Raw genomic sequence first — 19,232 nt, 5'->3', positions numbered from 1 at the left:
ACTGTGACTGCTGAATGCTTCTTGAAGCCTCAACACTGACCTCCTTTCCTGTTGCTCTGTGGCCCCCTCCCCACAGCTTTGGAACGACGAGGTGGAAAAAGTAAGTACCTGGGCAAAAAACTCTAACAGTCTCAGAAATGCTAGTCATGCTGCCCTGGGGGGAGGAGGCAAATGTAAATGATGCAGACTCATTCCTCTCTTAGGCACAGAGGGGGCAGTGAATCAACAGTGCATTGCCACGGGAAGTAGCTTGGACTGCTTTTGGCACTGCCTTTGATTCTTTCACAGGGGAGTAGCAAGGTGGTTGAGGAACCTACCTCCTATTTGTTTCCAATCCTGGCATTGTTAGAAAGCTGTGACCCTACCTATGCTTCTACTGGGGGAGGTGGTGACCAGCAGACCAGTAAGACCTTTATCTGAAGTCTGTCCTGTGTATAATAGTCTGGGAAGCTCCTGGGCTGCTGTCCTGTTACCACAGCTCATGCATTTGAACTGCTAACACAGTTAATCTCTCCCAGCACAACCCCACCTGCAGAGTGATGTGCTAAGAAGCTTGTCTAGTAGTGTCTCCTTCCTGTTCTGGAGGAATCTGTCCTAAATAGTTCTAGACTCCCAAATGGGTATAACCAAGCAAAAAGATTTCCCATGACAACTCTAGATGCTCCTTGGGGAGCAGCTTTGCAGTGGGTTGGAAGAGAATGGGATGTTCTGGATCTGATTCAAGAGTCTTGACTTGTGAGAGAAGTGTCTGATGCAGGGGTAACACCCTGGTCAGTATGTGCTTCCCACCCCCTCTCAGATCCATGGAAAATGGATATCTGACTTATTCTCATGGCACTATTGGATGAGCTTTGTCCCTTTGGGATGAACAGCAGTGTAAATTTACACTGTAGAAAGATGGACATACCCATATTGCATCTCTAGCCCCTCCCTGTGGATTTTGGCCAAATCCACAAATGGTATCTGAGCCTGGCATGCTCAGTGTCAGAGAACAGGGCTAAAATAGTTTGGGACGGAGCTGTGCTGGTAGAACAAGGCAGAGATGCTCTACAGCTTTTTTTTTTTTTTCCTTGGTATCTGTTGGTGCCACAGGTCTCTTGACACTGAACTCTCATGCTAGTCTCTCAGTTGTCAAAATGCAAATTGTCTGTTCTCCATTTAGCTGCTTCTACCTTTTAAAACCCTGAAATCTCCAGGTAGGCATGGGGATGAGCTCTACTTGTGTGCAAGGGGTTCCTGGTGCCCCTTGTTTGCAGGTAGGGGGGTTAATGAGATGCTGCTGGCAGTTGGTATTTGAAAGGGTGTGCAAGCTGACTGCTGCTCAGGTGGCATAATATTGCATGTAGCCCTGAAAAGGACCTCCAGGGTCATCCAGTTCCCTGCTGTTGCAACCAACTAAATTGCATAATCCCCTTTCATAAACGGATCCTCTGATAACAAGCTGGTTTTTGCCTTCCAGAACTCCAGCCTCAGCTATAGCTGTTAGCCAGCTTTTTTCTAAAGACCTTTCTCGGGGATGATATAATACATCACTGCTGATACTCCATGAGATCTCTTGTAAATCTCCTCTCACAAAGATGTAAAAAAACAGCTCAGTCACACTAGCTTAAAGCTGATCTCTTTTTCAAAGGGTGCTTGTTCGGAGCACTTCTAGCTCAGGCAATATCATCCAGTGCAAGTCCCACTGGATAGAAGACAGTAGGACCCAGCAGTGCATCTGCTAGCAAACAAAGCTTTTGGGGTTTTTTCCACTTAAAAAGCACTGGGTTCCTTTCTGAGGATACTGCTGGCAGTTCATAGCCATAAGCCAGAAAAAACCCACTAGGGCCTTGTCTATAGGAAAATGGAGTGGAATAGCTCCCTAAATAACTCCATTCCAGACTCGGGTCATTTCAACCCCAGAATAATTAGGATGCTTCCAAAATGCAAATAGACTCTTTAACACAGACTGAGCCCACACAGCTGTAATTGCACAACAACTTTGTTCCAGGCCAGCTATGCTAGGCAGATTCCCCAAATATTATACAATAAGTCCTAAGGCTGTTCCACCCAGCTCTGTTCAGGACTGAAGCTTACAATAGGGACTCTTCTCGGAGGGAATGATGTTTGGTTAACACACCTCCGTTACCTCTAGTAGGTGGGAGAAGAGGATGCACTGAAAGCTCTGTCAGTACTATACTGCTATCATTCAGTGCAACTATCTATTTAAGAATCATTCCTGCAGAACAAACCTTCCATAGTTTTATCTGCTGTCTACAAGGCCAGTTATGACTGTTTGCATGTTGATGTTCTGGCCTCTAAATGCTGAATGCACTTCAGTATTTGGAGAATTCAGGCATTGTGGAAGGGAGAGCCTCTTGAGGTCTTTTGCTGCAGAGCTGTCTTGGAGCTATTGTCCTCAGCTTGAGCCTTGTGTTGGAAGGAACCCCTTCCTTGGAGATGATGATAGATGTCCCACTAAAACAACCCAAGAATGACTGGAGAGAAGTCTTCCTGCTGGTGGTTTAGTTGCTGTCTCCCCTGTGTGGCTCTGTAAGCTGGCATGGGAGAGAAGCCTTGTTCTGCAGCAGTAGTTTACCATATGCAGGCTGCCCCTGCCAGTGGCTCTGGTGGTTAGGGTACCTGCTAATTTCTTGGTGGTGCCCTCCTGGCATAAGTAATGGGATGTGGGGCAGTGGTGAGGCGTGCGTTGCATCTTGCAGTCTCTCCCTGCTCTGGTTCCCTCCAGTAGGTTGGTGGGGACTTTATCATCAAACACTGCTCTCTGCTGCTTGCAGGAGAGGGTGATGGGTTACACATGGACATGGAGGTTTGTAATCAAGCTTTCAAAAGTGGCCTCTGACTTCTGTAAATGGAGCCCAGTGTGCCTTTAGCCTTGGGTTCTTAGTTCCTGGGTGTATAAGACTCCCATGGACTTGATGGTATTCAGCCTTGCATACAAGGCTCTCTGAACTCCAGAAATGGTGGTATATGCCACTTCTTCCACTGTTGCCTGTGCTCAGTCCATTCCAGGAGAGGAAGGCAGCTCTTTTGCAGCCTAGCTAATGCTCCCTTTATCTTGCAGGCAGAGCATGAGCTTCGGGTGGCCCAGACAGAGTTTGACCGGCAGGCAGAGGTGACACGCCTCTTGCTGGAGGGGATCAGCAGCACACATGTGAGTGACAGCAATGACTTGGGCTTCCTTCCTGAAGGACATCAGAATGATACTGAGCCTGCCTTGGGTGTAGAAGTAGGGGAAATGACATGTTGCTTGACTGTATGGGGTCATAGGACTAACCAGGCCTTATGGTAAACTTGCAACTGTTCAAACATGAAGTCACTCAGGGCTATAGAAGTAATTCAGAAAACCCTGCTGATGTTGAGCTCTGCTAGTGTTGAGGCACATGACCATGGTGGATATGCCTCTTTCTCTGCATCTTCTATAGGGGAGTATCAAAACTGTGTGAAGACTGTCCTTCTGGGCTCCAGGCCTTGGCTTGGTCAGATCACAAGGCAGTTTGTCAGCCACCTGCTCCTATGTGGAGTCTCTCTAAATTTTTAGAGAACAGCCGCTAGTATAAATGCACCAGTTGGACAGTATTAATAGGAAAGATTTGACCATCAGTCTTTGCTTTCTATGTCTCTATTTCTTTATGGGAGAAAGGATTTATGTTTCCACCTGTAGGGAGGAGTTCAATGTTTCTGCACCTGAACTCCTGGTCAGGCAGTAGGTGACAATCTGCCTTTTCCATTCAGGTGAATCACCTCCGCTGTCTCCATGAGTTTGCAGAATCTCAGACCAACTACTATGCTCAGTGTTACCAGTACATGCTGGACCTGCAGAAGCAGCTGGGCAGGTATGGGATGAGGTCTCCCTGCCTCCTTGGAAGTTTGTTTGTTTTTTTTTACTTTTTATAGTTTCAGTAGCTTCCAACTTTCTTCCACCAGCTTTCCAGTGCAAACTTCAATACCAGTAGATTTAAAAATAAGGCCCTTCATATCTTTTATTTTGGGAAGGGAGCTCAGTGAAGTTCTCTAATGAATACTGTCTAGGTATAGTGGGACTGGAGTGGGTTTTTACTAAGAGTACACCTTTTAAAGAGATGGGTTAATGTGAGTGGATACTGAGCCAAACCAAAACTTAATTTCTAGATGCTTCAAATTCTTGTCTCAAATGAGACTCTTCTCATTAGCATAACTCCTTCACCAGGCAAGGAGCTTTCATAGGCTGTATATACTGTTTTTGCAGTCACTAGTTCTGCATTGTAGGTGGTGTTTTAAGGGCCTAGAGGCTGAGTGGGAGTAATGCAGACTGTCATTTCAGAATGACTGACTGTTCAGTCCCTCTTGCATTTCTTTCCATGCCTGCAGCTCCAGAGGAGAAATGTAAGTAAGATGTCTTTTGAGAACAGGGCCAGGAAAGCTCTTGGTCAGCTTCTCTGTGCCATTTGTGTTCTTGTATAAATGGTGGTACCTGGTTACAGTCCTTAGCCTGCAGGCCCTAACCTGTTCTTGGGATGGCACAGCTTGGCCTTGCAAAGGTAGCCTGCTTGGTGCACATGCTCCATCCCAGCCAGGGTGCAGTTTCCCTTTGCCAGAGAATGGAGGTGGGTGCTAGACAGGCCCTGCCCCCAAGACCTACTATAGCATCTACAAATGAAGAGTGTGAAGGGAAAATGGACAGACTAAATGATGCATCCGAGGGGATGCAGATCCTGAAAGACACCTTGGGAGTCCAGTGCAGGGCCCTAGCCACATCACTACACTTCACCCTTTTGCTTGGCAAGTTCTTCCCTGTCCATCCACCTTGCATCTGCAGCACGGGCAATAGGGCCTTCTACAAAGTTGCTTATAAACTAGTGCTCCTGCTGAAGGTTCAAGTGCACTGGCAGTTCCTGGTGAGCTGTGTACATGTGCTCCTGTTAACCGTGAACCTGTTCAGGTGTGAGTCACAAAGCCAGACTTCCCAGCAGCTATGACCTGGGAGTAAGCCTTCCAGAGCTACTGACCTGGTGGTCTCTGGATTGAATAAACAACATATATTGCATGTACAAAGTGGCAGAAGCCTTGGCTTAATCCTCTTGAGGGTGAGGGTCTTGAATGCTTGGGTGGCTTGAATGCTTTTTTCAGGGCAGTTCATCAACCAGAAATGTGACTGTGGGTCACTTCTCTTAAATGGCTCTGCCTGCTTGAAAAAATTCCTGATGGAGCCTTGCTAACTTGCCTCCTTTCTCTGCCCATGCTTAAGACTTCCAGGCACTTTTGTTGGCAATGCAGAATCCACATCGCCTCCTTCAGCCACCACATCTCCCACTACTGTTGCTGCTGCCACCATTCCTGCTGTGCCCACCATTCCTGTTGTGCCCACTGTAGTTGGGGCACCCAACCCTACTGCAGCTGCAGAGGGGACACTGAACCCAAATGAAGTCAAGCCCCCTGCCAGTGGGACACGAAAGGCCCGTGTTCTCTATGACTATGAAGCAGCAGACAGCAGCGAGCTGGCACTTCTGGCAGATGAGGTTAGTAGCCTGCCTGGAACTTTTGGCTGCTTTACTGGAACTGCAGCCCTGCCTGAGGGCTGAGTAAGGCCCTGGGCACTGGGACTGACTCTTCTGCCACCTTGCTTGCATGCTTGTGTATCAAAGATGTCAAGCTTTGATGCACAGTATAAACTAGAAGTAGCTGCATTGGTGAAAGGGAAATGATCCAAATGCTTCACTGCAATAGGCCAACCCAGGTCCTATTTAAAGCCAAATGATTATGTTCTTGTTCTCACTTGTCCGCATGTTTTATCCAATATTTGAATTCACTGTCAAAGGCACTCCAACAGCTGCCTTGTTTATCTCACCAAGGGGACTGGATAAAGGTACTGCAGGCTGAATGGGGCAGCAACTGGTCACTGGACTACTCGGAAGGTCCTGGGAAAAAATGGACTGTCCAAAATCTGAGATTCCCAGTCCTCATGCTACAGAAAAGAGCAACATTTGTTGCTGCCTGTCTTTAATTTCTTGAGACTTTGAGCTTTGTTGGAGAGCCTTGCAGGCAACGTGGTTTAGAGATCACTTGTCAAAGCAAGCTGAGACTTTCTTGTTTTTTTTGTCTTTTAAAAAACTCATGGGGATGTCGTACATCCTCCTTGTTCTGGTATCTTAAAAATATGTTGGGGGTTGCTGCTGACATACTCCCCCTTCCAAGTGAGCAGAACACAAAGCTGTTACAGCTAGAACTTTGCTTGGGACAGCTTCCCAACTCGTAATGGAAAGGTCCATGAGGATTCTCCAAGTTAAAACTTGTATCTTGTGGGGGGTAAAGGAAGACTAAAGGTGTTGACTGCAAAAGTTAGTGGCAAGTCTACATACAGTGCAGGAAACTAACATAAATCTAGTCCCTGGCTCCCCCTGCAGTTATCTAATGTTCTGTGTCTCCCTTTTTTTTCCCTCCCCCTCTCAGATGATCACTGTGTACAGCCTGCCGGGCATGGATCCAGACTGGCTGATAGGGGAGAGGGGTAACCAGAAGGGAAAAGTTCCTGTTACCTACTTAGAACTGCTCAGTTAAATGCTGGCGGGAAGGAGATTCTACAAGCAAAATGCATCCCTCCATCTCCTAGCATTTTGAAGGCAGATTTCTTCATCTGAGACCATTGCTCTCTCTTCAGGGTCAAAACTCACTAACATAGGATTTGAGAAAGGCAATGAGGCTGGTGCTAAACGGTGGGTTTTTGCGGGTGGGGTGTGGGAAAAACAGGTCACAGTGTCGCCTTTTTCCAGGCCCCAGGGCTGAATTCATTAACTACCAATGCTGCCTGTTTTGAGGGTTAGTTGTCATGGATGCATGATGTTCCTTCCCTTCCTGCCCTAGTCTTGTTTAATGTGGTGGCTTCCCAGGAGCCAGCACTATCTCCTTGCTCAGCAGCTGCTTGCTGGGGTGGGGAATCGCATAGTTTCTTGTGTTCAGTAGTACCCATCTCTCCCTCTGTCCCTTGTGTCTTTTAGATGTTCTTCCTGAGTACTTTTTTTGTCTGGGCCAAACTTTGTGTTCCAGTGGGGACCCAAGTCCCTTTCCAAAACTTCCCTGTGCTTAAACACTAACTGTGGTATGTTCCAACTCCAAAGAACAAACAGATTAAGAGTTTTTCTCTACAGCTGAACAAAGAACTAGTTTAGAAAACAATTCTCAATCCAAAGTACTCTTAGTCTGTGGGTAACAATATAGGGCTTCATAGCAGCCCTGCTTGGCACTAATGGTGTCTGGCTACAACCTGGTACAGAGTGACCTGTGAAATGGAAAGAAAGCTTCTCGGATCAGAACAAATCTTACTACCCAGGGCCCATATTGCAAGAGTGAACTTTCTCAGTGCAAGGGACCATGCATCTTGCTTGCATTTCCTCCAAGAAATTTAGTCTTGGGCTGGAAGGAGTTTACAAACCTTTTAAAAGAAACAAAGTAAGCTTTGCTCTGTGTCACTTGTCCAGGCTCACTTCTTTTCCTTTTGTGTGTGGGGTTTTTTTTGTTGTTTTCAGGCCTGCTTTTTACAGGGGTGGGAGATTAGCCTGATCAGTTATTTCTTAAATATCAAATTGTTTAATTCTAATACCTTCCTCCCCTCTAGTAGAGAACAAACCTGGTGCATCCTTACGGCATGAGGGATGTTTCACTGGCACTTCTGACCATATACCAAGCAGCAGTTAAAACTCTCTGCTCTTTTTCACCCCCACCCCTTTTGCTCTCAAAGATGCCCTTGTGACTAAACCCACCACAGAGAATGGTGGGAGGTACAAGTCCTCAATTCTGGGTGAGAAGAGCTAAGTGAAAGGATCTGGATAGTGAAACTAGTCTGTCAATGAGCTGGGTAGAAAAGTAGCACTTGACTGCACCAAGATCTGTTCCCTACTCTACCCTTGGTATGTCTAGACACTGACTTGCTTGTTTGTTCATTGATCTTTTTGCACTCTTTCCTTGATGGCTTTGACCATCCTAATGTAATGAGGCACAGAGCACCTGTGTATGTAGGGCTCTTGGCTTTCAGCATTGAGTTGCCAATAAAACAAACAGCCTGCCCTCATGTCTCAGTATGTTGTGTGGGTTCCATGCTGTCCAATCTCCTTCCCTTCCCCCTCTTGCCCCCTCAAACCAAGTATGCCAAGCTTATGGTATGCAAGAACCCTTAGTGAATGGGGTCACTTAAATTTTGGGGGTAAAGTTGGAAGAGGGGGGTGAAAGCTAGGAGAAAAGCAGAGGATGTTTTAAGCTTATCCTCCCACAAAGCTACTGACTCACTCCCCTCTTTCCCCCCCTCACCCCCCCCAATATTTTTTTTTAATCTCCTACCTGTCCCTTTTTTTTTCCTTTTTAATGCTTGCTTAAACTAAACTCTACCTAGTGGAAATGTCCTAATGCTGTCTTAATGTTCTTCTGTTGGGGGAATAGACAAATTTGCTGCCTCCTCCTATTGGGTATAGATTTAGAAAGTGCTACTAGGGAAAGGGGAGAATACATTCTGCATCTACTTAAGTTCTGGTACAGAAGAGAACAAGGAGCTGCTTATGAGAAACACAATTGCCTTATTACTTAATTCAACCCAATTTTACTGTAGCTGCTGTGGATGATGCAGGAACTGCCCTTATGAAGTATACTGTTGTTGCTGACTTGTCCCTAAAGCCTGGTTTATAAGGGGGTTAACTATTTAGAGGGGGTTCTTAAAACTTCTCCTAACCTTCCTGCCATAACATCCTGTTACTTAATCTCTTCTTGAGTGTTGGGCATGCCTGCTGCTAACATCCAGCTGCACAACACAATTTCCCCCTCCTTTTCTTTAGAACTGAGACTTCCATAGATGCAGGTAGTGATGACTTTCAAGCCTGGTGGGGAAGTATGGTTTCAAACAGCCATGTTTTGAGGATTGTAGTGCCTACCTCCTGCACTGTCAAGAACCTTTCTCCAAGGCAGTCCTGTTGCCTGCATACCCTGCTTTCTCACCACTGGTAGTGAGGGAGACTGGAGGAGCAGCAGTTCAAAAGGTGAAGAAAACATTCCATCTCTCCTCTAATTAAACTCACAAATCCTTAATTATCAGACACTGAAACAGCACTACCTACACTGGGAAAATGCCTCTTTAATTAAAGCCTTTAGGAGGAGGAGCAGAAGATGCCTCCAACTATTTTTTTTTTTTTTTAGGGCTATGGGTGATGATCAGCTTAAGTGGCTAAATAAGTAGCTTGCCACTTTGCACATCTATTTTAAATCCCTAGTGAGATGCTGCACCAGTTGCAATGCAAATCTCCTTCCTTTACTTCCCTATTGTATATTTGCTATTCACAATTCTTTATAATTTTAGAGCTATTACATGGTAACCATGCTTCTTCCCACCACTATCTTAAATTAAAATATTGCCTATTACGAGAGTTAAGGAAAGGCTGCCAGCCTGCCTTGATGCTTACAATCCCATATGTGAAAGTTGCTAAGCTTGGAGTGTTTTTTCTCACTACATCTTAAATTGACTTACTGGATGAACCAGAAACAGGTGGCTGTCTTTCAGTGAGTGAAAGCAAAGACGAAATGATCTGAGCTGGATTAGTAAGAGATGTACACTTGTACAGCTGCCCCTCATCCTGCTAGATTAGCTATCTATAAAAGGAGCTATAGCTGAAATGGCTTGGTTTTAACAGGTATACCTCAAGGAACAGTAAAGTACTAAAATAATCTAAATAAGGTTAGCCCTATCTTTACAATACTGCCTCTTTAATTATGCTTTATTAGGCTTTTGGAACTGGCATCTCTACTTCTTAAACTAGCTCCTACTACCACTCTTCAAGCATGAAGTTCTATAAGATGATTTTCTTAAAATTCTCTTCATAACCTCCTAAGGAGGTCTGTCAGCACAATCCCAGGACTCAGTCAGGTTACACAGAACTATATAAACTGATGGAAAGAAATAAAAGTACAGGTTTCCCTTGTTTTATGCAGTACATGTGTTCCTGGAAAATGGTGCATAACTCATTCATATAAAGGGAACATACTTTACAATAAGTAGGGATATGTTCCAAGACCTTGACTGTACTGATTCCCCAGACCCATTTCTATCACTTTTACAAGATAATTTTGGTACTTACCCATAACAGACAGTTGGAGATAAGTGTCCTGCTACCTTAGAAGCTGTAATGAGGATAGCAACTACAGAAACACAGGCTTGTCAGCAGACAAGTGAAGAATACAGATCCACACTGTATTTTGGTGCACATCACTCCCACAAAGCAGCTGACTGTAGGCTTCCACCACACCGTTCACAAGAGTGAATTCACCTGGCATATAACCAATTTTTGGTATAAAAAGGGCTACTGCATAAAGGCAAATGCACACATACAGAACCTGCATCAAGCAAGGGAAGCGCGTAGTAAATATTATAACTTACCTGCAACTACTAAAAAGTATGTACACAGATGACAATACCACTTAAACTCAAGACTTTAGTAGTCTTAAGTGTTCCTTGAGACTCTATAATGCCTCAGTGATGGAGCTTTCTTCTGTGTAGTCCAATATCAATCACAAATTCATTCTTTATGATACTATCTTATTTGTACCTGAGCCTCAAGAAGTGAATCCAGGAAAACATTTGAAGAGGAGACCACAGCAGCAATGAAATGCATACATGTAGACCAGGCCCTTGTCAGAACTCAAGTACCTTCTCCTTGCCAACCCACCCCTTTCTATGCACCTCCAAAGGAAGGTACCATGGCAGCTTGCCCTTGTGCAGACAGTCAATCCCTATGTTATCTACTTAAGAATCCAATATTTTGGAGGTTTAGATTTAATAAATTGACTCATCACCCCCACTTCTGTCAGAGTCCCAGTGAGGGATTGTTTTGCAAAGACTATACATGCATCTAGCATAGAGCCTAAAGTCCCAAAACTTTTTACAGCAAATAGAGTAAGGGTGCAAAGGAGGTAGTGCTGACAGCACTGCTACCTTCTGCTTTCATCAGCATATAAAAGTATCTAAACTTCCTTCTGAGCCTTTAAAATTATGCCTATTACTGCACACAAGATGCCCAAACTGAAGAATCTATTGCTGTAGGCTGCTGTACCGATACACAGCCACACAAGTCCAGTAGTTTGTCTATAAATGTTTTAATATCAGTATAAATAGGGCATGGTTACAAAAACTTGCAAGACAGGAGCAATGGAATTTTGACTTAAAAACTTTTTCTGGATGAGGTGGTGTTCTAATCTTCTGAAATATACAGAACGCACAAACTGACAGGAGGGAGCGCGCACACACACACACACACACACGTATCACCTTGCCTTGCACTGTTCAATACAAAAATAGCAGTAGAAAGATTGCTGGCTGATCCCTTGACTGTACCTCACTGTTGGGGAGAGGAAGATTGCATCTTGTGCATCTTGTAGTAAGAGCAGAGTTAATGCCCAGAGGAAGATAGAAAAGTTGCCTCCTCTCCCCACCCAGCTGCTCCTGCTGAGCTACAAGCTATTAAAATAACAGGTTTCCACACTTGTACCTAGCCAGGCAGGGTGCCAGTTCCTTTGAAAGGGCACCACTCTTGGACCTTTCATTCACTCTACTAGCCAGGTTCAGTAGGATCTCACTGGCCGGTGTTATCGCTCAATTTAGAGTATCATCCAGCTCTCCCTCACTCCTCATCACAAGTCCTGCCAAGCGTGGTACCTTCCATTGTGGAAACGTGTAGTTCTGGTGCGAATCCTGCAAAGGGAGGCAGTGGAAGTACAGAACCTATCTCTGCACATGTCTGACAAAGGCTTGCACCAGTTGGATCAAAGGCTCCTGCCCCTCAGGACCAAACTTGGAGGCAGACTTTCCCTGGGGGGAAGGAAGGACCCCGCTGGCAGGAGAAGAGGGACCACCACGGCGGAAGTAACGAGACAGGCTGGAGAGAAGTGTACTCTGAAATGAGACATTCACCAAGAGTTAATTTTGCCAATGTACATATCTGCCCCACCACTACCACCACCACCTTCCCATGCAAGACACCTGAGGCGAAGGACAGGACCCCAGGGGCATTCGGCTGCATGAGTGGCATAGGGGTGCCTGAGGCTTTTTACTCCACACAAACTAGATGTCACCTGACCATAGGTACTATTTTCACTGGATCATTTAGAGGCAGACAGGCCAAGCAAGATGGAAACAGGTACAGTACCACAATATTATCGCCTTCCATTGCCACATTCACACAAGGTAAGCCAGGTCAACATTATTCTTTTACCCACAGCTCAGTAAAGCTCATTTACGCAATGTGCTCTAGCTCAAAGCAATTCCATACCTCAGTCTGCCCTAGAACATAGCTGGTAGCCAAGCCCCAGGCTTTAGCCACATACACCTGCAGGCCAGTTGTAAGAAGTTTTTGTACATGAAACCTCCAAAGCATTCTGATCATTACACACAGAAGTTTATGGAGAAGCCTTAACTGCTATAGCAAGGTCTGGATATTTTTGCTACAAGTGCAGAATCTCCATTAGACTTGCCAGCTGGCGTGCAGGGAGGTACAGCATGAGTCTCAGAATGGACCAATCCACATAAACTAAAAGGCTTGAGGAAACTAAACACAGCATCAGAGGAAGAAAAAAGTCACTCCCCCCAGCTTACCAGCTCTGAACTGAGCTCCTGCTTCATTCGCTGCTTGTCTCGTGGATGCACAGCTGGATCCTTCAAGTACCGAACAGCCTGGGAGATGAGCAGGTAGAAACAGTTTTCCATTGTAAACATGAGCAGGGACCTGTGCAAAAAAGACAAGTCAGCACAAGTGCTACCACTGGAAGACCATTAACCCTCAGGAGCACCTGGGAGCAGACAATGCAGAACAGGGAAAATGAACATTTTACTCAGGTACAGGTATTATATTCAGCTAAGTTAGATCCATCTAGCCATCTCTTCCCCTGTACCCGCCAATGGCTGGGAGCACTATGGGCCAATTTTGCATGCTAACCTAGCATGAGCCCTGCCTGCTTTTAAGCACTTTGGTAAGGACTGGTGAACCGCTTGCTTGACATGAGACAAGAAACAGAAACAAATGTGGAGAGAAGTTAACTCAGCCCAGTAGCTCCCAGTTTGGGTGAGATGAGGACCCCTAAGCCTCTGCTCCACAGCCATATCCAACTAAAAAACCAAGAAACTTACTTAAGAGTTTTTGTCCCCTCTTGTGTATTCAGCCCTACAGCTTGAGGGAAGGGCTCCTTCTTCTTATCCAGCTTTAGGGGGGAAAAAAATTATTAAAGACTGGAGTTCCACAAGGAGAGAAAAGACTTACAGGAGCAAGTCCCCATTCTCCCTTAAAAGGGCAGCTTAATAAGTGCCCAGAGAACACTGTAACTACTGCACAGCCTCATGGGCCCTTAAAGAACTAAGAACACAGACTCATACCTCTCCCAGCATGTTAAGAGCCACGTTGACTGTGGCCAGGAGGGTCCCAAAGGAGGGAGCGACATCTGAATCAAAGGCTGGTGTGGTGAAACTCAGAACAAAGAGCACATTGTACTCAGCAAGGTCCAGTGACTGCAGGGAGAGAGGGACAGAAGTCATTCAAAGGCTATGACTGTGGTATTGCAGCAACCCCTAGCTCCTATATAGTGCTCTGGCAACCTGCAGATCTTGAAGTGCTTTACAAGGGACTGCCTATCATATTATCTCAAGGTTAGAGGGAGAAACTAAATCTGAGATCAGCCAACATCCAGGGGCAGAAACAAGGATAAAACCCAGTCTTCTGAGTCCTATCTAGTCCATTGACCATCCACTGCAGACACAGAACAAAGCCAAACCACCTCAACAAATCAGTGGTAAGAAGGCTGCCTTCACATGCTGCACAGTCAGCAGTAATTGGATCTAAGACTAGCTGGACTACCAGTTTGCTTTGGTAAATAAGGGTATGTATACATATGATTTTGGAGAACAGTCCAAGTGAAAGCTACAGAAACAATTGTAGTTCCACATCTCAAACCCTACATAAGTCAGTAGGTTAAATAGTAAGACTTCCTTTCTGATCTGTGACCAATTCCAAAGGCTTCCTGTTTTGAGCACTGCCTTTTAAAGAACAGCTGATAGATTCAGAAGTGGGCTATCATTTTCTTTGGAACAAACTCATGAAATCCAGAACATAATTCAGGATGCTCTTAGCTCCTTCCCCTGCAGATATCTGTCTCTCTCCTATCCCTGGTACCTGATCAAGGAGGATCTGGCAGAGGTCAGGAGTGAAGTGGCGCAGGGCAGCCAGGGATTTGCTAAGGATTTTCAGGAGACTGTACTGCACTGTGCGCAGGGCCTTCTGCTCTGCAGCCTCTGATTCAGGGTTTGGATGCCTGGAGGAGGTCTGAGAGGTACGCTGCACTCGAGGTGTCACACCTGAGGGAAGGGAGTCCCCATTTTTTGTCTGTGGAAGAGGAAGAGGAAGAGAACACACACACACACAGGTATCATTTCAGTGTCCTGTGCTAAGACCAATCTTTGCAGAAGATTAAGTTACTGGTAACAGGAAAGCTGTAGCAAGGTACCTGCACTTTGCTTAGCCCAATGAGAACATAGAGCAACTTCCTAGAAGCCTAAGGCCTTCAATTATCTTGCAGGAAAGAAACACACCTGTCTGTATTGCAGGAATGGAATCTGCAGACACCATTTAAAACTCCATGCACTGGGAAAAAAAGGAGTTTCTAATGAAACTTGCCAGAAAGAACGCTAGCTCAGCTGTAAAGATATATCAGGAAAAATGCATCCTCTCTGTCTCAAATCTACCTAGAGAAACCAGAAGAGCTGGAGCCATGTTTTCTTGCTGCTTAAAGCAAGCCAAGGGCACCAAGTCATTGGCCTATCAATTCTCATTTAACCACAACAGTGGCTTCTTCCCAGCACAGCAGTCTGCTCTTAAGTAGCTAATACTGATTACTGTTTCTACATTGGATATCTTACATTAATGGTGACTAGCCTACAAAGTATACATTGTTTTCAAGCTGTTGTGTGTAAGTCCTGGTTACAGAGAGGTACAACCAACTCAGCTTTGGCTACTGAACTCCAGGGTTGGTGATGATCCATGGTTAAAATCTCTGGAAACAAGGACTGGATACTGATCAATATTTTATTGGCTTTTAAGTGAGGGACCCAAGACTGTAACCCCCCCCCCCCCTTGTCAGCAGGGTCCCCTCCTCACCTGTAGATAGTGCTGAAGCATTTTGCGGCTATGCAGAAGGGAAGTACAGGCTTGGCACAGGTAACACAAGTTCACCTGAAATAACCAAGAAAAATAACATTCTTAGAGGGCAAATTGAATTCATCCACCAGTACTGCTCTCTCAGGTACAACTTTGAGACATCCAATTTTTCTATTCCCAAATCCCCTGAGACAAGCCTAAATGATGTGATTATTATATCCTAGGCTTCCAGGGTGGGGGTTGGAAAATCCAGTCCCAACAGAGACAGAGGTGCTTCAACCAGAGATCAGGCATCAGCAGAATGTTCAGGTTTTCCCAGACACAACTGACACCAAGGTTCCAGCCTAGATGCACTGAGACACTCAATCCTCCAACAGTTACCACCGCTCAGCCCTAGTTAAATCTATCCCTCTCATATAACTGTACCTTGTTCTGCAACTGAAAGGCTTCATGCTAAAAGAATCATTTTCTTTCGGTGGCCCCACTTCACAACAGTTTCAGTGAAAGGGCTCTCTGTTAGACACCGGGTGACTAGTATGACAAAGTGTGTCACTTTACCTGCATGTCCCTCATGAGCTGTGGCAGGTGGAAATGCCACTCTTTCATAAAATTGGAGAGCTGAAGAATGAAGCCAACAGTGTGATCAGCTTCTTCCAGACAGGCCAAGTTCTGCACAGTCCGTACTGCATTCAGGCACTGGAGACAGAATAATTGAGATGACTGCCACAGCACAAAAATATCCATCCCTTCCTGGAAAAAGCTGAAGGTGCAGAGATTTATCCCTAGAGCCATGTAAGTACACTTTAATAAGGAAACAGCAACGGAACAACTACAGGCAATGACACAGCCTCCTGGATTTATTACGGCTTAAAAGTTAGCCAGCTGACCCATTTGGCAGGTAGTGGTGCCACAGAATAAGACAGCTACTGTGCTTACACACACATCCAATTAACTGCTACCCTAGAATAGGGTTTTTCAGCAAATTTGCATCAGTTTGGCTGATGCAGGGATTTAAGTATTGAGGGAAATGAGTTGCCCACCTGAATTGTGATGGAAACCTGACTGCAGCATTTTTGTTACCAGAGGGACTAAGAACTATTTTTAGCGGTGAGCTCACTCTGCTGCTTTTTTTCCAAGCAGATGGGTCACAGACTGAGCTCTCAATCAACACTTCTTGATGCTGCTGTTTTGAGTGGACACATGAAACAGTTATAGTGGAATTATAACCTGGCGAGTAAGAGCAATGAATGTGTGTTGACTGGCCAGAATCTAGCAGCCTAACAATACATCCATCTCCTGCCTAGCCACTGTGATTATGTTGGAATAAATTTCCCCTTCTCTTTATCTGTTTTTAGGTCAAGCTTTCTAAGGCAGGGATTGTGTCTTTATCTAAGCCTGTCCAGCACCTAACATATTCTGGGTGCTGCTGTTATTTACAAAATAAGTGGCAACATAAAGAAGTAGGGGTGAACATACTTGGAGAATCCTCTCTTGATGGACACCCACAAAGTCCAGTGCTTCTGTCAGGAAGTTGTACCGAAGCGTCTTCAGAAGGCGCTCCATCAATGACATAGAGAGACGATAGACCCCAGGCCAAGAGGGGGCATCCAGAGATTTCCGGGATGAGGCAGGAGTCTGAACATACCGGCCACAAAAAATAAGATTTACTTATACTCCTGCTCCCACAAAATGACACACTTTTTTCACAACAGCATGAGAAATTCCAAAGTCTGGGGTGATGGTGTTCACCTTCTAAGTCCTGGTGACTGTTCTGCCAGCCCTAGACTGAAGGAGGCATTCAGGTCTTCCCAGTGAACTTCCCTATGAGTTTCAAAAGCAAAAACAGACAGCACTCACCTGAATTGTTCCATTACTGCTAAGCTGATATACACTTAGGAGGGGCAGGCAGACACTCTGCGTGACACCTGCTCCAGCCACAGCTGCAGCTCCCTGCAACACAGAACAACCACTGTCAGAAGAGGTACCAGACCCCTCTAAACTCACACCCATCTAACCTGAATTTCTCTCCCCTAGATGGTACTCGTTTTCATAAAAAGATCCACAGGACTGCGTTATGCATCACCACCGACATTGTGCTCAACTAAAACAACCTTGGGAAAATCATCTCTATTCCTCATCTTGGACAATGATGAACTTCAACAAATAAGTAATGTATTATCAAGGCTGTAAAGTGACCAGATGCCTATGCTCCAGTGCTGTTTTAGCCCTATTAGCCATGGTGTTACATTTGCATGGCAGAGAGGTATTTACAGAGAAGTGTCTTGATCTGAATTACAGGTTTTCTCTAGGACAGAATCAGTTCTGTTCCTCTATCCTAGACAAACCATTACTCGGGAATGGAAAAACATAAGAGGCCCCTGTAATTCTTCCCCTTTGACAGAGTTGTATTAGAGCTTCTTATAGGTTGATGGTGCCAGCATACAATGGAATGACAACAACTCCATTTGAAATATAGGCCTAAGAGCAGAGCAACAAGTTCTCTTCCATTTGCATTTCTCACCTGTTGTGTCCTGGCTAAGGTAAAGAGTAGATGCAATGAGGCCTCCGTGAAATGAAGGTTCTGTTTGACTCTCAGGCTGATTTCCAAGGCTGTGAAAGTAGTGGGAAGTACAGGGACCTTTCTAGTAACTTGCAGCCAGTAATCTCCATCTTCATCTATTTCACAGAGTTCCTTTGCCAGATACAGCCCCAGAACACAGATCTGCCATAAGAAGGAAAGGGGAGGATACAACACAGGATAGGGAAGAAAAAGGACAGACATTACAAGACTGTCAACATCTATTGGGCATTTACTACTGGGATCCAAACTGTAACCACTGCGCATAAGGCTATGAATTATGGCATGTGTAACCCCTTCCATAGCACTGTACATTTAGAGGGCTGGATAAGTAACAACTGTGACAAGGCTCCTTAAAAAAGAAGCAGCAACAGTCACATTCTTCCAGTGCCCTACTTGGAGGAACATTGGGCAGGTTGTAGCTGTACTCACAGCCAAGGACAACCTGCACACTGGAGAAAATCAGCAGTTGGGAGATGTGGGTTCAAGTCCCAGCTCTGTCACAGACTTCCTTCTGTAACCTTAGGAAAGTCACTTAATCTGTTTGTGCCTTAGTTTCCCAAGTAGTGTGTGCTTTCAGAGACCCAGGATGAAATGTTCCAACATGCTTATACAACAGAAGAAGCAGACTTCCAAAAAGCATCTTCCAAGTAATGGTTGTACAGGAGGAGAATAAATTCACCCCATTTTCTACTACGTAATAACTGGTACAGATAGGGCATGTCATGGTGCATAGCATGCAGTTTTGTTTGCATAGCAAAAACATGGCTACACAGCAATTAAACAATCCTCTTACCCCATCTCGCTGGTCCTTGTGTTTAACTCGGGAGACATCATCTGTTTCCATGCTGTCCTTGTCATCTGCTGAGTCTCCAGAAGTCAAGTTGTGCCTCGTCTGATCAAACAGCGCAATTACTTCATCCTGGATTGTCTCACACACACTCATCACCAACTGGGAGTACTGTGGGATCTCACTCACTGTGGGACACATACAGAGCAGACTGATTCACTACGTCATCCTAAGATTTAGGTTTCCAATTTAACTGGTACGCTAGTTACAAGTCCAGGTGCCATACTTTCTAGAGTCAATAGGTATTCAGTTTTCATTTAAAAATCTACAAAATTGTAAGATACCCCAGAGGGACCTACACAATTAGCCACAAGCTTAGGAGGATTCCATGAGGGAGTAGAGGATACTCATATTAAGAAAGATAGGGTGTTTTTATTTATAAAGGTGTACAAAAACCTCTTAAGCTTCAAAGCACAATGCAGATGCTGACAGAGACAGCACCTACCTACTGCTGGGATTCTTGCATGTTTTTCTGAAACAGCTAGTACTTTCCACTGCTAGAGATAATACTAAATCCAAGGGACCTGAGAATATGGCAATTTCTGTATCTAGCAGACACCCAATTCCTGTTCTGGGAGTCCTCAAAATATTAATTTCACATCATAAACATATTCAAACCTTAGAATAAACTGATCCTCCTTCCACACATTTCTAG

General features: G+C 45.0%; 2 protein-coding genes across 10 annotated transcripts in view; one reads left to right on the top strand and one right to left on the bottom strand.

Annotated features, from left to right (window-relative positions):
* Window positions 1-18,484, top strand: part of SH3GLB2 (SH3 domain containing GRB2 like endophilin B2) — a 41,501-nt gene extending 23,017 nt beyond the window's left edge. For 2 of the 6 annotated variants that reach the window (XM_019540755.1, XM_019540754.1), the window contains 6 exons: window positions 77-100; window positions 3,065-3,154; window positions 3,736-3,836; window positions 4,351-4,365; window positions 5,228-5,498; window positions 6,430-8,042. In XM_019540755.1, the coding sequence (XP_019396300.1) occupies window positions 77-100; window positions 3,065-3,154; window positions 3,736-3,836; window positions 4,351-4,365; window positions 5,228-5,498; window positions 6,430-6,537 (609 nt within the window). In that variant the 3' untranslated portion in view covers window positions 6,538-8,042. Of the gene's footprint in view, window positions 1-76; window positions 101-3,064; window positions 3,155-3,735; window positions 3,837-4,350; window positions 4,366-5,227; window positions 5,499-6,429; window positions 8,043-17,836 lie in introns of those variants that run through there. The other 4 variants (XM_019540756.1, XM_019540757.1, XM_019540758.1 and 1 more) reach the window with 3 other exon arrangements.
* Window positions 11,089-19,232, bottom strand: part of NUP188 (nucleoporin 188) — a 45,286-nt gene continuing 37,142 nt past the window's right edge. For all 4 annotated transcript variants that reach the window (XM_019540741.1, XM_019540743.1, XM_019540742.1 and 1 more), the window contains 11 exons: window positions 18,524-18,705; window positions 17,671-17,871; window positions 17,007-17,099; window positions 16,626-16,784; window positions 15,708-15,845; window positions 15,150-15,224; window positions 14,169-14,378; window positions 13,376-13,507; window positions 13,133-13,203; window positions 12,602-12,731; window positions 11,089-11,902 (listed from right to left, as the gene is read on the bottom strand). In XM_019540741.1, coding sequence (XP_019396286.1) covers window positions 11,732-11,902; window positions 12,602-12,731; window positions 13,133-13,203; window positions 13,376-13,507; window positions 14,169-14,378; window positions 15,150-15,224; window positions 15,708-15,845; window positions 16,626-16,784; window positions 17,007-17,099; window positions 17,671-17,871; window positions 18,524-18,705 — 1,562 coding nt within the window. In that variant the 3' untranslated portion in view covers window positions 11,089-11,731. The remainder of the gene's footprint in view (window positions 11,903-12,601; window positions 12,732-13,132; window positions 13,204-13,375; window positions 13,508-14,168; window positions 14,379-15,149; window positions 15,225-15,707; window positions 15,846-16,625; window positions 16,785-17,006; window positions 17,100-17,670; window positions 17,872-18,523; window positions 18,706-19,232) is intronic.

This window comes from Crocodylus porosus, unplaced genomic scaffold (assembly GCF_001723895.1).
Source record: "Crocodylus porosus isolate Cpor-Errol unplaced genomic scaffold, CroPor_comp1, whole genome shotgun sequence".
In the NCBI taxonomy this organism is placed as follows: Eukaryota; Metazoa; Chordata; order Crocodylia; family Crocodylidae; genus Crocodylus; species Crocodylus porosus.
This window is presented reverse-complemented; position numbering and strand designations above follow the sequence as displayed.